This window comes from Epinephelus lanceolatus, chromosome 10 (genome assembly GCF_041903045.1).
Source record: "Epinephelus lanceolatus isolate andai-2023 chromosome 10, ASM4190304v1, whole genome shotgun sequence".
Taxonomy (NCBI): domain Eukaryota; kingdom Metazoa; phylum Chordata; class Actinopteri; order Perciformes; family Serranidae; genus Epinephelus; species Epinephelus lanceolatus.
In genome coordinates, this window is record NC_135743.1 from 13,522,193 (window position 1) to 13,539,791 (window position 17,599).

The 17,599-nt window shown below is 41.1% G+C and overlaps 1 protein-coding gene across 2 annotated transcripts in view; it reads left to right on the plus strand.

Annotated features, from left to right (window-relative positions):
• kcnn3 (potassium intermediate/small conductance calcium-activated channel, subfamily N, member 3) overlaps positions 1 to 17,599 on the plus strand; it is a 64,636-nt gene that overhangs the window by 5,654 nt on the left and 41,383 nt on the right. For both annotated transcript variants that reach the window (XM_033639638.2, XM_033639637.2), the window contains exon 3: positions 11,420 to 11,515. In XM_033639638.2, coding sequence (XP_033495529.2) covers positions 11,420 to 11,515 — 96 coding nt within the window. The remainder of the gene's footprint in view (positions 1 to 11,419; positions 11,516 to 17,599) is intronic.

Consider the following 17,599-nt stretch of genomic DNA (forward strand, 5'->3'; position numbering starts at 1 on the left):
AGAGTGATGTAGATTTTTCACCAGCTTTGTTCCGTAGCATTATGGGTAGAACGTGTAAATGAACTGTGGTAAACTTGCCTCCATCTTACCAGCGCCCAGATGTCTCTGCTCGTCTCTCAGCTCAGATTCACAAGATGACGTGCTTCATGTCATCCGACAGATTTTTCGCTGGCTCTAGGCCTGCTGCTCGAACTATAGATTGTACCTCTGCATTTTCATCAAGGATATTCAGTGAAGCCTGGGATGTGCTCTCTGACCTGATGGGAGCTATGTGGTGTGACACGTGCGCAGTACAACTGTGGTGTTGGAGGGTGACAGCAGAAGGGGCTAGAAATGAAGGGATGGTGTCCGCTCAGGTTCTTTCTGGGTGTGCTCTTTTTAGCCTATTTGGCCTGACAGAACTTTTTGGGTACGCTTGAATGGACGGCAGCTGATATACAACATTTGTTTATGGTCGTAAGGACATTCTCAGTAATCGCAGAATTGCAATTCTCTCACATATCTTAATTTTTCATATAAAAATATTCCGACCCAAGGCTAACTGGACGCTTCAGTGAAAGGAATCAATCATACCTATGTTCTATGATAGTGCACCAGCTATTGAGTCTTTCTGCAGGCCAGATTTTACCTCTCATGTGTTGTACCCCAATGATATGATGCAATATGACACCGTGACTTCTTCTCTTTTTAACCTCCTTGATATTCGTATTCCCGCCACCATGGACACAAAGAGTATAGAAGCAGATTGAGAGAGGCCCACCCCTCTTTTTGTCTCAAACTCGGACCGAACTTAGATCAAACAGTAAAACTAGGCAGTGCTGATCAAATATAAACCAAGATTCTGTTACTGCATGGCTTATTTATGGCCTGAAATATCTTCAGACACATATTTTAGTGCACTGTTTGGATGTAATACGAGATTGTTTCCTACCAACCAGCTACCATATTGTCTCCCATGCATGTCAAAACAGCCATTATGTCACCCACTAGCAGGAGTGTTTATTGGTTGGTGTGACGCAGTGCATTCTGGTAGTTGTAGGTTTTCTACCTCTTTAGCAAAAGGGAATGTCACAGCCCTTTTTCTTTGTTGTCTCAGTCATGTAGAACGAATTTCAGAAGTATTTTCATCTTTTACTGCATTAACAGCCCAGTTTTATGAAAAGCGGTGAAACATTTCTTTAGTAGTTTACTTAAGGAGTTTAAATTTGCTCCACCTCAACTAGTCACAGCTAAACTTCTGCACTTATGCAATCAGTATTAACAGTCTAATGATATGATATATCAGACTGCATCACTCACAGTGGCCATTTTACTTTAAGCACATGTAGTTGATGGTACTTCTGTACTTTTTTCACTCAAGTAATGTTCTGAATGAAGGACTTTTACTTGTAAAGCAGTATTTTTGTGGTATTGGTAGTTGTGACTCTAGTAAAAGATAAGAATACGTCTTTCAACAGTAATATTTATCACTCCAGGCAGTGGCACTAAATTCCCATACTGTAAAATGTCCAATCACAGTTGTTGAGCCACGATAGATTATGCACAGAGAATATTGGATGAGGAAATAATTCATGAATGTGAAATAATTACATTTTCTCCGCAGGCTGAAATGTGCGTTTTCCCACAAGAAACATCCAAGACAATAATTTTATCTAGAGATATGTTTTGAGATTTTTTATACTGTACATCTACAGTGTCAAGCATCACACTGTGTTTTTAATTCTGCATTTTCTGTGAGCAGTATCACCAGTTTGCCACTGACCCAGGACCTTGACACTTGTTGAGAGCAGTATGAGGACAGTTCCTCTTATAAACTCTTTTATGAGCTTCCATTGTTGATTTTATTAGGTACAGGTTAAAGGGGAGGGAATCCCGGTGTGACATGTGTCTCTATCTGAGAATAACTGAGGCCCTCGGACACCTGGGACCTTAGCATGTGGCCTGTTGCTGTCAAATCAATAGATCATTTCACAAAGGACCCTGTGGGTCCTCAGGGCCCCGGCTCCACGCCAGGTTTCAGGCCTGCAATGGAACATGGCTATTCTGAGGGAAAGCACAGCTGTTGTCGACTTCACCTGTCACACTTGATACGTCGATGCACAGGATGAGCATTGTGTGTGTGTGTGTGTGTGTGTGTGTGTGTGTGAGGCAGAGGGGTGGGGAATCATGTGTGAGCCTGTGCCCACTTACTTCTCACCACAAGAATCGATAGTTTCACAGATTAGCAGAAGTTCTCGCCTCCATTCTCCCTTTCCCTCCTTCCTTCCTTCCCTCTTCTCATCTGCAGGGAGTGTTTATGTTCCTCCCCTGGTGAGTCTTAAATACGTCTCCATTTCCCCGAGGGTGTCATTGGCATCTCAGCAGGCCAACAACATCTCCCACATTTCCCCAGCACTGCCGCCGTCTCTCCCTCCCCACCGCTCCCCTATCTATGACATTTCTTGCAGCATTTACTGGAAGACCTTTCCGGACCTTTTTTCTGCGAGGCCACTTACATTGGCTGCGTGCTACTTTTCAGACAGTACACGATGATCATCAGGGAATTAAACTCACCAACTGCCACCATATTCTCTAAAGGAGCTATCAGCCATCTCAGCACTTCTGCGTCGCTCTCCCCCTCCTCTCCTCCTCCTCTCTTTTCCTCCACTCCACTCCACACTCCCTTCATCTTCTAGATCACAGGCTTCTAAGGGACGGTAGCTCCCACAGGTCTTGCTACTAACAGGTACAAATATGCTCATTTCTTTCAGTGTAACAAGGCTAAGCTACCTCTCTCTGTATGTGTGAGTGTACCAATAGACATGGGTGTGTTCAGACTTGCATCATCCACCAGTAACATAAACATTCACGTCAGTAAACGTCATCTCCTCTGTGTATATACACACCTATAGAGTTTGTTATGTACATGTATATCTGTATGTATTCAGCTCTGTCATATTTGTATCCATGGATGCACCTGTTAGAGTGTGTGTGTGTGTGTGTGTGCATTCACTTCTCTCTTTGACTGGATTTAATTGAGTGTGTAGAGGCGTAATGCTGTGTGTCAATGTGCAGTTGAGTGTTTGTGTGTGTGTGTTTATCCTGGTAAGGTGACATGGTTCCTCTGTCTACTGCCTGTTTCCCTGGAGACTGATTGCAGGAAGGCATCGCTCTGACAGGGAGAGACCCCCAAGGCTAACTCATTACAGCGCGCGCGTACACACACACACACACACACACACACACACACGTACACACATACACACACCTTTATAGGCATTACCAACACATGTAGCGAGTGACTTATCACTACGTGAGTAATGTGCTGGTAAGCGATGTATATTTGCGCTCACATCTGTGTCAATAAGGGTGAGGCAGGGACAATTGGGGAAAACCCTCATGTAGATACTACCTGGCTCAGTGTGTGTGTGTGTGTGTGTGTGTGTGTGTGTGTGTGTGTATATATATGTGTATACTGTATATGTGTGTGTGTCTGACGGCTGATTGAACTTAAGAAGCTCAAAAAGCTCATTATCTCTGCATGCTGTCCACCAAGCTGTTGATCAGTACACACTAATCACACACTTTTGCACAGCTGGACAAAAAGAAGCAGGAAAACACACACACTCACACATACACATAACACATGCACATGTATGCACACACATGCAGTATACGTCAGGGATCGAATCAATACCCTTTCCGACTTACCTACGTTTACGCTTGTACACGGGCCATTAACTTAATTTCAATTTTTGAGAAGTCTTTTCCTCTCACAATCACAAACTGAATCAAGATTAAATTTGCGTCGTTGTTACTATGCAGCCATTTATTGCCATTTTAAATGGAGTTTCATGTTGTTTCTTGATAACCAACGGTTTTCCTATCCACCCAGCACTGAGCCCTTTTCACAGCAGACATTTTGACTTGTCGTAGTGGGAAAAACACAGGTGTTATTAATAAAATAAATTACGCCTCCATTCTGTTCCCATAATGTTCTATTCAAGTGTCCCAGTAAGCCGTGGCAGTCTGACAGTAAAACAGCATGCACAATACAATTCAGTCATTACTGATTTGATTATTTACCTGTACACTGCTGGTTGCCTGGCAACCGCACTGTGACAATAAGATTCTGGGAAGGTACCCCGCTCACCTGCTGTTCATCAACGAGTTAAAACGTGTCACTACTCATGAAAAAAACACACACATGCTGTTTTTAGGGAAAGAAGTCACTGCACACAATCAAAAAGTAGTTCCGCATATTAATTAGTGAGAAGGTGTTGGTAGGAGTGGGCTAGCTGTTTCACACCTGCTTCTAGTCTTTATGCTAAGCTAAGCTAATAGCCTGCGTGCTCTAGATTGGTACTTAAAGGATACTTAGAATCAAAATTACATACTTTTCTTCTTACATGTAATGCTATTTAGCAATTGAGAATTTAGATTGTTATGGTGTGAGATGTTGGAGATATCGACCATGGAGATGTCTGACTTCTCATCAATATAATGGAACTAGATGGCATTCGGCTTGTGGTGCACCGTAGGAAACAACACAGATATTTAAAAAATGGTGGAACAGAACGAATCAGTAATATAGTGAAAAGGATTCTCCGTCCACATGCCGTGATGTATGTAATGGTGTCACGGACTTATGCCATCTACAATGCTCCCTCTGTCAAAAGGTACGATATGACAAGCTCCTCCATCATTGTGATTGTGTGAAACTTTTGCCTCTGCCCTCTAGTGCCACCTATTGGCTGTATTTATGTGCCATCATAAAGGATGCATGGAAGTATGAGGGTAGTGACGTGTACAACGTTTAAAGTGGACGTATCTATTTTTGTACATAAAGGGAGAATAAATGAGCCCTTACACTGCCACAAGCAGATGTCCACGTCCTTCTGCCAAGTGATTCGGTTGGCGGGTGTAGTTCGCTTGAACGCAAATAGTTATGACATAAAACTGCTCACAACAAGGTCTGTGGATTATCTTGAGTAACTGTTTCATGATTTCTCACAAGAGACATTGCTGTAGAGCTTTTTAAATGGATTTTTTTGGCACTTTGAGCACCACAAGCCGAGTGCCATCTAGCATCATTACATATGAGAGAAGTCAGACATCTTTATGGCCGAAATCGCCAACACTTGGCCGCTAACATGAAAACAATCTAGATTTATAAATAGCACTACAGGTAATAGGAAAATATGTTTTTTTGATTTGGGGGCAAACTGTTCCTTTAATGCAAGGACAAAGGAGAGTGGTATCGATCTTCTTGTCTAACTCTTGGCAAGAAAAGTGGATGCTCGTTGTTTTATGAAATGTTTTCTTGATATTAAGCCAAAAAAGGAAGCTCTTCATCTTGCTGTTGTGAGGTCCCCATCTTGTTTTCTAATGCCACAGATTGTAGTATGTAATGAAGCATGTGTGCATCTGCTGTCTACATGCAAGTCTGCAGCTGTCCACGTCCCTGTTAAAATGTAAACAAAGCTTAAGCTTTATTATAGCTGTCTTCATTTGGAGTTTAATACAGGTGCATTACTTTAAAATGCCACCTGCATCAGATGCAGTTACTAGAAGCTAATGGACCCCTGCCAGCCAATTAGCATAGGGAATTCTCAGTGGTCATGGTATTAAAAAAACTAAGTGAACAGAAGGCAAGCATGTGCGCGCATACATCTAAGTCCCAGTCAAATCATTCACTCTATACTAGGCAGAGTAAGTGAAGTGCAAAATGCTTCTGACAGTGTGATGGGCAGAATTGGGAAAAAAAAAGAAAGAAACTGAGCGGCCGACAGACGGCTGGAGGTAAATGCATGGGGAGAGACAGAGAGAGAGAAGAAGTAAACTCCAAGCAAATCACATTTCAGCTCACCAGTGTGACTGTGTGTTCAAACAGATACGCTGCTGAAATACAACTCTGCATTTTTCTCATTAGCACAACAATGTTGGCTTCCTTAGCACCTCACTCGCTTCAGTGGGTACAAATGAGATGTTAGCAGAAGAGAGACAGACCAGGACAGGAAAAGAGTGTGCAAAAAACAAAATAAACCAAAAAAGACAGCTAGGGCTTTGGGCAAGCCGATAGAGGAAATCAGCGGAGAGCCAAAGCTAGATGGTATTTTCCCAGTGTTGTGCAGTGGCCCATGACCACACTGATATGAGCAACAAATGAACAACACTAAGTTAATGCTCTCCTTGTGAGTCTGTGGTGTGTTTGTGTGTTAAATGATAAAAGGGCCACCCAGTCTCATTTTCAGCACCCTCGCATTTTGATAGTTATTGGGGAAAGAGCAATACTCAATTGAGGGTGTCAGTGAGGATTAACAAACTAGACTGCATGTGTGTGTGTGTGTGTGTGTGTGTCTTTGAGTGTTTGTGTGATGCTGAATTAATACCATTAATACCATTAAGACCATGAAGCATCTACAGAGACCCTAAATAGACACAGTAACACACTAACACACTCTATTTTCCAGGAGGCTGACTCGTAATATATATTCATGAACCCCAAACGCAATGTAGATTCTGCTAAATAACGTCATGAAGGAAAGGCAGAGTAATATGTGTCTAAACTCAGAGTGCACGCTCAGATTAAGAGACTGTTTGGCGATGAATGCTTAACAGCATCCTACTTAACAGCTGAAATATCTGATGCAAGACGCTGCAGTCTTAAGGTGGCTCAACTCTCCTCTCACGAGGAGGGCAGCAGGCTGTTGATGTTATCTCAAATATGAATGCACTTTGGGCTTTTGCTGTATTGTATTCTGCATTTCACACATAGTCCTTGATCCGATGTAGACAAATGAATCCATTAAGCGGTTGTGGCTTTTAGGAACGAAAGCACTGAATGCAGCTAGTTTTATTTCTAAAGCGTGGAGAATGAGTCAAACTAAATGTTTTGTTTCACGGCTGATTCCTGACACTTTTCATCTGTATGCAGAATCTAAAACATCAAAAGAATATTTGACAGGTTGAAAAAGCTTTTGAAACAGAATATTAAAACTAAAACGCTGTAACGACTGGAGATACCACAGGCAACAGCACAACTGAGAGACAGGAACTTGATCCAAAATACTGTCTTTATTTGCCTAAAAAGGGTTCAGCACACAGGTAACAGGTGAAACACCAGAAACACTCACACTGGTATCTCTTTCCCACCAACATAGAACCAGTTTTGTTCTGGTTCCTGCACCTAAATTTCAACTGTTCAGTGCATTTCGAGCAAAAAAATTAGTTTGGAACCTGAAAAGTTGGTTTCCATCTTGTGAGCTGTGACGACACCTTTGGTCAAGTCATATTTGTTACCTCTCTCAGTGACAGCTTGCCGGCTCCGAACTGTAGTTGGGAACACGCTGGCTTATTAACAATAATTTTAGCTTGGCAGTCTGGACCACTCAAGGAAGGATGGTGAGGCGTTCAGGTGCCATTCACCAACAATGGCTTTATTGAAGTCTTCACCACAAAACCATAAACATTGCCTTCTCATGAGGTTTAGCAGTAGCCCTGAGCTTATCTAGACACTTAATTCTGCTGACTGTTAGGTGAGGGATCATCAGAAAAAAAGTGGTCTCATTAATAGCTGGTCCATGCTCAATCTGCCATCTTGCCACTACTGTTTACTTCAGTTGTGCATTTTGCAACGCCCTCCGTTGATGACACATCCTGGATTACAATGGTGCCCAAAACACGAGCTGCTTTGCTAGACAGTACCACGAGTCCAAGAATCCTGAACGAAACCAGTTAAAGAATCAAGGCTAATTTGGTGAAAAAGGTGGTACTCCTGGAACACTTGGCACTGGGTACAAAGATGAACTGGCACAGACAGAGGGAAACACACAGTGTAAATACACTAGGGAGGAAGGATAATGAGGGACAGGTGAAGCTAATAAGGGTGGGGCAGACAATCACGCAGGCAGGAAACACACAAGAGCAGGAAATGAAGTATCTGAAACGAGAAGAGAGGTGAATTTATAAAAGTTAAACAGGAAAAGATGAGTGAATGAATGACAATGAGAAACATGACCCAAGGAGCAGGCGGAATGTGAGGAATACTCAATGAGAAATTGATAAATGACACCTGAAAGCTAATGAGCTATAAAATCTACTTCCACATCTTATTCATCCTTTTTTATGATAAATAGACGCACAGAGCCGACGAAAAAATAAACACTGTAGGTTTACCTGAGGTGTGTGTAGTTTTTATTAGTTATTTTTCCTCTTTTCTCAAACTTTAAGGGAAAAGTCTGTATTTTTTATTATCAACAAATCCTGTGAAAACCAACAATAAACTAATCAAACTTAAAAGCATTATCTGTGGCCAAAACCTGACATATCTCACTCATCTGTGCCATAGAGCTCCATTGTTATCCAAAACTTCTAACAACACATCAGTGAGCCACATCATGGCTCCAGGTTCCCTCATACACCATTCTGCTGTAGATACTCACCTGAACACCAAAGGCATATTAACTCGCTGCTTAAAATAGTCCCTAGCAAATTAATTCTAACCGTAACCTGTTATCTATGAAAATGACTTAGCACCTATTAAATGTCTGAACATCCTTGGAGAAGTTTCTCCCTTTTTCTTGCTTGTATTTGTTTGGAATCATTATTCCTTATTATTATTTTTATTATTCCTATATATCTGTAGCTTAGCGTCCACTTTATCAGGTACACCATGCTAGTTACAGGTTGGACTCCTGGAAATGCTGTAATTCTTTGTAGCATAGATTCAACAAGGTGCTGGAAACATTCCTCAAGAGATTTTAGTCCAAATTGACAAGATAGCATCGCTCAGTTGCTCCATTTGTCCCAAACCCTAGAGATGGTTGTGTGTGAAAATCCCAGTAGATCAGCAGTTTTCTGAAATACTCACACCAGCCCATCTGGCACCAACAAACATGCCACGTTCAAAGTCACTTAAATCACCTTTCTTCCCCATTCTGATGCTCGGTTTGAACTTCAGCAGGTTGTCTTGACCATGTCTGCATGCCTAAATGCATCAAGTTGCTGCCACGTGATTGACTGATTAGCTATTTGTGTTACGATCTATTGAACAGTTGTATTAAGTTGCCAGTGTGTGTGTGTATAAATATATGGAGGACTTCTGCAACCATGCAAACACAGCCTCCCTCTTTCATTCCTTCAACCACCTTCTTGAAAAGGTCGGCGTTACGACATTTGCACATATACAAAAACCTGTTGATATCCAAGTCTGTCATAATGTTTAAAGTAGGTGTGTTTCTCCCTTTGACCAGAAATGGGGGGTTTTCTTTTCAGTATCCATCTCTGCATGAGCCTTGCAAATGTTTGGTATTTTGTTTGTGTACACTGTTTTTCGGACCTGTGTGTAATTGACAAGCAAGAGTGAAAACATTGAATTTCCCCTCAGGGGGATTAATAAAGTAAATAAACTTAAATTTATAAACTACACCGCATCCATGACAATGCACAGATCTGACCGTAAACATGCAAGATGCTGTCGTGAACTGTGGTTAAAAACCCTAATTGAGAGGCACATCCCACATGGGTTGAGTACACGTCCAAAGAATGTTCCTAAAATCCGGCATATCCCACAAGTCTTGCATGGAAAGTATTTTTTTATTTGGAGCAAGGCCTAATTTAGCCAAATGGAATATGCTGTTTCCATGACCGGTATCAAATTCAGAATTTTGTCATTCAGAATACAAGTGGAATGTTAGTGTGCATGTAAATGTAGTCAGTCAGAAGATAAGATAAGATATACATTCATTGATCTCATAACTGAGAAATTCCAGTGTTACAGCAGTCAAGGGGAAATAGTCAGATTAAAGATTTCAAAATTTAAACTTAAAAACTTAAAAAGGCATGCAAAATAAGTACAAAAATACAGACTTCCATGTTGATGTTTAGCAAGCAAAATGTCACTATCTATTTTTTTGAAAATTTGCTGAGTTATTCTCTGGGGACCATGACTACCTGTACCAAATTTCACAGCAATCAATCCAATAGTTGCTCAGATATATTTATATAAAACCGAAAATGTCAACGTCATGGTAGCACTAGGGGAAATTCAGGGGAATCACCAAAGTCAGAGGGATTCATCCTGTGGCAACATGACTGTCTGTACCAATGGTTGGGGCGATTCATCCTTTAGTTGTCATTACATTTACCTCTGAGTCATAAATGTCAACCTGCCAGTAGCACTGAAGAGTCAGGGGATCACCAAGTGATCAGAATAAATGAATGAGTGAAACCTTTGCCTTCAAAGTGGTGCTAGATGAAACATCATCCTGTGTGGTACATGACTGTGTGCAGAAAATTTCATGACAAACAATCCAATAGTTGTATTTCAGTCTGGACCAAAGTGGTGAGCTGACCAACAGATGTATGGATCGACCGACAGACAGACAGACTGACATCGCCATCCCCAGAGAGCCATGCCACCAGCATGGCTAACAAGGTTTCCTGATGCATGACAATTATGGATGAGGTGAAAGCAAAGAATAACAGAAGGTTCCCTCACAGGGTCTTTCGTTTGTTGGTATACCGTGGTGTTTCACAGGGCATTAAGTCACATACCCTGCGGCCACTTACCAAAGAAATAAAATAAGGTGTGTATAAATTGTTAACATGCATGCTTTCCTGTTATCCCAGCCTTTTAACCTCTTTTTTTTGGAAACGTCATACCTGGTGCTCTGGCTCCTTTTCCCCTCTGATGATGTTACGGCACCTGAAATGATTCATTCATTTATTCATTCCCACTGCACATTTAGCTCACACATGACCAAACATGCTGTGAAAATATATTCTGAAATGAACACATAAATTCACTCGTGAACAGCGAACAAAACCAACTCAGCACATGTTTGCTTTTTGCGATATCATCTGTATTTCTTCATGTAGGTGTTCATGTGAGTGTGTACAGATGTGTGTGTCTTGTGTAAATGTGCTTATGTACAGATGTGTTTGCGTATACATGTGCGCACATGCGTATGATAACTCGTTGCTTTGCTCTGAGTGTGTGAGGTGAGGGGGTTAAAGAAGCCGCTGAAGTGCTATGAGTTGTATCGATTGGAAGTTCCCCAGTGCATTGATTATAAGCCCTATGAAACCAGACAAGCAGAGGATTTAAAGCTCGGCTGCAGTGATATTGACGGGTGGTTTACTACTATTCTGCTTCTGCTCAGTGTTAGAAAGTCTGTTTTGTTCTTGTTTTCTGTACTGAGGCGGTGCAGCTATGGTAGCCTACATGTGCCATTTTAGCAGAGGATTGGCAGAGGTGACATTTGCTCCAAGTTGAACCAGGCTTGTGACAGAAGGTGGACTATTGTTAGTGTGAGATCTATCATACATGTTGTTTGTCTTGGTTATTAAAACATCAATCATGGCAAAATTCACCTGAAATGTGTATTTTGTTTGTGCTACATGTTCCTAAGAGTGTGTGTTCATTTTCTCTCCACAGAGCTCCATGTATTCTCTGGCCCTGAAGTGTCTGATCAGCCTGTCCACAGTCATACTGCTGGGCCTCATCATAGCCTACCATGCACGGGAAGTTCAGGTAAAACACATGCACTTACATCCACACGCAGACATACACCTGTATACACACTGACACAAACTAACTTGCAGGCAGGTGTGCGCGTTTTTGGCATTGAAGAGTTCGAAATACCACACGCATGTCTGTGAGTTAAGTATGGAGCGAGTGCTGGGAGGGGGTTAGCTTAGCCTAAAGGTTGGAGGCAGGGGGAACGGCTAGTCTGGCTCTGTTTTAACCAAGGTAGGCAAACAAACGGCCTGTGGGCCAGACCTGGCCCGCCAAAGGGTCCAATCTGGCCCACTCAGTGACTCCAAATGAACCACTTCCTATGTGTTCACAGAGGTAAACAGGAAGCAAGTGTGCTTAGTATGCTCACAGCACCTTTCAGCGCTGAAGTACTATTATATTCATCACCACTATCAAACTCATCATGGCGAAAAATACAACAACTTGCAAGGACAACTAAAAACAGAAAAGCCAAATGAATTGTTGGCAGGTTTGAGGAAACATTAGTCTGGTTTTAGTTTTAGCAGAGAGATCAACACTACAGCTGTGAAAGCTAGCTACCTCACTGAAAAACAAACATATTATTGAAATCACACTTTTCTTTTTGTCATCCGTCAGCCTTCATCTCAGGATCTTCATCATTTGTGTTGTAAATGGACTGATCATTAATTGATTTCAGAAAACTACTTGTAATGTTCCTTCTTCACACTAAAAGAAAGGGAAAAATACAAAGGCTTTGTTATTTACAGGTTGTTATGCAATGGTTTTACTGATCCGGCCCACATGAGATCAAATTGGACTGAATGCGGCCAGTGAACTAAAATGAGTTTGACATCCCTGTAATGTTATGTTCACACTATGAACAACGAAGCTACAGCGTGGCCAACTACGACTTGTTGTTGGCCAAGCACTTGTTGACGTAGTTATCTCGTTATGGGATTGTGTGAGCGTTCAAACACTTTGAGAGGATGTGAAATAGCCTAGTGTCAAAATGACAGTTGTTAAATCAACAATTTACTGCTAAACAACCAGCTGTTTTGGCTATGGGCAAGAATAAAGCTGTGTTTTGTGGAATCAGGCAGACCGAAGACCGTAGACAGAAAACCCTGTCTGGATGGCACAGGAAAAACAAAAAACAGTGCGATGGAATGGCAGGAGAGTAAAACGAAACATGCACGATGATATGTTGCGACTGTGATGCCATATTGTTTACAAAGAGTAGAATAAACTGTATTAAATTATTTCATGTTCATCATTTGATAGAATTTTTCTAGTAATGTCAAGTAGTTGTCCAAATCGCCCACGCTTTCATCTTGTGTGATGATGCTATGAAATAACCAGTTATAAATTCCGTCGCAGAGGATGGCAAAAAGTTATTTTAGTTTTGAATGGCAATTCCTTTGACGGTTAACATTGCCAGTGCTCTCTGCCGGATCTTTGACAGGATGGAAAAGAAACTTTTGGAAAGCAGCATTACCAGATGGGAAATATTTTTTCCTAAGCGAGTCATAACTACAAGAAAAAATAAGTTTAAAATTTTTCAAAACACATATTTAAATGCGTTTTCAACACTTTTTTTTTTTTTTTTTTTTTTCAAAAGCAAGCTGATGAAGCCATGATGTGTGGAAGGGGGGATGATTGTATAAGTGCATCAGTCTGACAATTTTTTTAATAGTCTATAATCACAAAATTATATTACAAGACAGCACGACTGGAAGCCTGTTTATATTCTGCATGACAACAGTTAAGTCCTCAAGAAGCTAATTAAAAATAACTGAGCTAACTGGTGCATTCAGAACACCTGGACTTGAACACAACATACTGTAGGAGAAACATTCGAGCTCCGGTGACAGCTGTCCTTGCAAGACACCAGTTATGTTTCTCACAGCCTACACCAAGCATGGTTGGCTGGAAAGAGGTCAAAGAGACAATCCATATTTTGCTATCCTGATCATGTTGGGAAATGAATTAAAATGAGACAGCACAGATTAAAAGCAACTGCTTATTGTAAGTCACAAATTATTGGGTCAAATTATTGTCCTTATTGGCAGTTTTTGGCATTACTGATCAAACATCATATAAAGCGCAAAATTATCATACAAATACGATAATTATGGTATGTCTGATGATGCTGTGGCAGAGAGAAGGGGACTGAAAATGGTGAAAAAAATACTTATGATCAGTTGATACTTCACTGCATCATTGGAGTGCTGAAAAAGAAATGAGGCCAGCTTAAATTTGATTTGTAGTGCATAATGTGCATCATGTACGACAAGTGTCGAGTGTCAGTTTGTGGCTTTGTGTCACCAACTTTCATTGAAAATAAGTTGTAGCCTGTTGCTTTGTCAACGGTGGTCTGAATATAGCATAACACTCACCACTTAACACTCTATCTCCTTTGTTTTTGTACACAAGGTTATAGCATGCTATAGTTAAAGTGTCAGAACAACAGTTTGTGGTTGTGTGAAAGGTTATAATATGAGCAGGATTATTTAAAGACTGCAGGAAGTCCTTGTGGCTGGTCAGGAAATAGTTTTCATGCAGTAAAACTACAACGTCAGACTTAAACCCCTTTTACACTACTTGTTCAAGGCAGAATCACGCCATTATTCTGCCTCGCCGTTTTGTATAACAGGTTCCATCACAGAGTGGGGGAACAGAGTTGTCTCGCGCTGAAGCCGGCAGTTGAGGTGGTAACAGCATTGAATTGACGACTACGTAAAAGGGACAACTGGCAGGACGGGAAGGGTGTGGTGTTTTGAGAAGGTGTTACGTGTACTACCCATCGTCAGGAGATTTAAAAAGCAGCTAGAAGCAGTTAGCAGCTAACTCAAAGAAGAGGAGGTAAATGATTGTCATTGCCATGTTATGCTAGTGTTATTGTTTATAAAGTGCTGCCGTGTTATGTCACACTAAAGGCCAACACTTTTATATTACCCGTCATGACCGTCACGCCTCTTTTGATCTGGGATGCCAGCATGCTGTCTAAAAACACACTGGGGCAGCACGATGGCGCTGGCATTGTTTGATTCTTGCAAAGGCGGCGTAATGCAGGGACTTCATAGCGGCCATATCGTGAGATCTCTGTGTCAAATGAGCTTTTGTTACCTTTGGAGAGAGCCAGGCTAGCTGTTTCCCCGTTTCCAGTATTTATGCTAAGCTAAGCTAGCCAAATGTTGTAGCTTCAAATTTAGTGCACAGATATGAGAGTGGTATTGATCTTCTCATCTAACTCTTGGCAAGGAATTTTATTTCCCTACCACTTATTTGATGCCCTCACCTTTACATAGAGGAGTAGTTTCCTATAAGCGTAATCAGAGGCACATGTGAGGTCTGTCCACAGTGTACACATTATATTGTCATCCCTCAGGCTCCTGAGATGAACCAAGGGACTCAGGTGTGTGTTGGCTCCAGCCAATTAATGACTTTAATGAGGGTTTTAGTGGGATTGACGAAACAGTCTGCATGGCTTTGCATGGCGTGGATACGCACCGACTGTTAAATACCCACTCAGCCAATAACAACCCTGTCATTCAATAGATGAACACACAAACACACGTGCACACACAAGCAGGGCACACAAGCACACATAGACTCAACCTCTTATAAGGCTGAAACAATCAATCAGAAATGCTTTCATGCTTCTTGATATCTGTTTTGCTGTTTGTCATTCCACTAATATAATGGCACCACGGTCATTTAGCCGGGGTTTTCATCTGAAGCCATTTGCAATCGATGCACATTGACTATTTATGGGAGCCTTGCGGGAATCGGACCCAATGAGTGCCCCCACACCAGCTATTACTCCCACCAGCTAAACCACGGAGCAACACTCATCCATCTCACCACATATTAGTTTAATGCTGAGGCTTTTTTTTTTCATTACATCACAGCTTGGATGTTGCTGGAAATGTCTATTAAACTTCCAGCAGATCTGTGATGGAGATTCTCATGCAGCCTGCTCTAAGGTTCAGGCTCTTCATCTGTGGATCAATAATGAGATGGCTGTTGCTTATTCAATGTCATACACAGGGGCTGATAGGCTGGTAATCAGTCTGTAATAGGCAGCTGCTGTGTATTAAGATTCACAACGATAAGTGTGTTTGTGTATATGGTTCATTCATTGATAAAAGAGCCCCATTTCTGCTCATGAGTTTGATGTCACATGCACATGCGAAGTCAGTCTTCCTCCCACGCACGCTGTGGCTGCCACACGTGACAGGCACGCTAATGCCGACGGGAGAAAAAGAAATGGATACCGTAAGGCCGTTAAAGAGAAAAAATGGTCTTCTGTTAATCTTTCCTTTGATTAAATGTAGTGAGGAGTTTGAGGAGGTGTGCTGAGAGGAGGGAGAGGTAATGTTTCGATTGAAGACGGTGATCATTTATAAGCGCTTTCACCCTACAGTAGCAGACAGCTTTAAATGACAATCCTGGGTTATTACAGCTTGAGTATTTTTTTTGTAGTTTTGTCCGTCATTTTTATTGGTTATGGTCACACTGAACTCACAAAAATCCCAGAGCACAGCAACATTGCATTCAGATATTTAGATTTAAACCACTTTATTAGGAGGTAAAACCAAAGATGAGTACACCTGATATGCTGCTAATAATTCCTCATTCCTCACTGTGTGCACACATGAAGGTTCAGTCCAATGGTGGAGCCATGGAGTCAACATTGGGGGGGGATTCCCCCACCAGAAAAGAAAATTAGAATTAAGAACTCATTTTTTTTATCAATGTATTGTGGGGTTGGGGCATTTTTAGCAAATTTGAGTTGTTATCTTTACTGCCCTGGTTTGGTCAAAGTTGAAACATGAAGTTTAATCCAGTAGATTTTACAGTTTCTTTTTGTGTCTCTATTTATCTTAAGCAATTACCTTTTTTTTTTTTTTTTAAATAATAATCATTTTTATTAGGTTCCAGCCATAGTTTCATATACCTCCATTACTGGATTATTTACAGAACCATTTTTTTTTTCATCATTTGAACCACCTTGAACCAAACAAAAACAGCAGGAGTAACAACTATCATAATCAAAAAGAAAACATCACCACCAACAAAACTGTCTGCTGCATGTTATAAATCAAGCCAAATCCAGTTCAGAGTGGTCGACGGTGTCCATTACGGGTTGCCATACTTTGATAAATCCCTCAATATTGTCATGAAGAGTGTAAGTCAATTTTTCCAGAGGAATAGTTCCCCATACCTCCTTATACCAATCGTCCATTGCAGGGACGTCCTTAGAGATCCAAAATTTGAGAATAGTCCTCCCTGCTATGTGCAAGAGAATACAGTGAAGAGGTGTTAGCTCCAAATCAAGGCAACCACTTCCCTTTCCACTTCTCCCCAAAATTTCTGCATCTTTACACATTTCCAGAACATATGTGCATGCATCACTGAATGTCATTTAATACATTTAGAGGAGCTCAGACTGATCCTGCCCCTCAATAATGGTGTACAATGAAGCCTGTGTAGAATTTTAAATTGCATCTCTCTGTCTGTATTACATCTCAAAATACTGTGTTTCCTTCTATTTGACATTCCAAGTCAATCTACCACTGCTTGCGAGTGTGGTCTGTAGTGTAATTAAGATTTGAGCCAAAGGTTTTATAAACAGAAATAAATCTTTTTGGAGGCAATTAACTTTTTGAGCACAGCGCTATATATTTTTTATGAATGAAGCCCAAATTTCAAAAATAAAACCTGTTGTGGTAAACTGGAATTATCCTTAAAACAACGTGGCTACTGGGTAAAATGGGAATGTTCCTTAAACCTACATTTAACATCTTCTGGCTACTTGTTCGCAGCAGGAACAAGCTCGAAACACAACGTTGACATAATATAACACATTTTAATTTGATGTGGCAAAGCAGTCGCTTATTTACACATCCAGCAGTTATGGAGCAAAATTATCACTCACTTGAGGTCGTATTTCTGTCCACCTGGTGATTTTAAGTACAGTATTCACTCTCTTTTATCTCTGTTTTTGGTCTCTACCAACGTCTATGGCTCTTTGGCTGCAAATGCTCCACTACCTTAACTGCTCTCTTTGTCTGTTTGCTGTTTGCTGCTGAGCAGGAAGCATACTATTTTTTT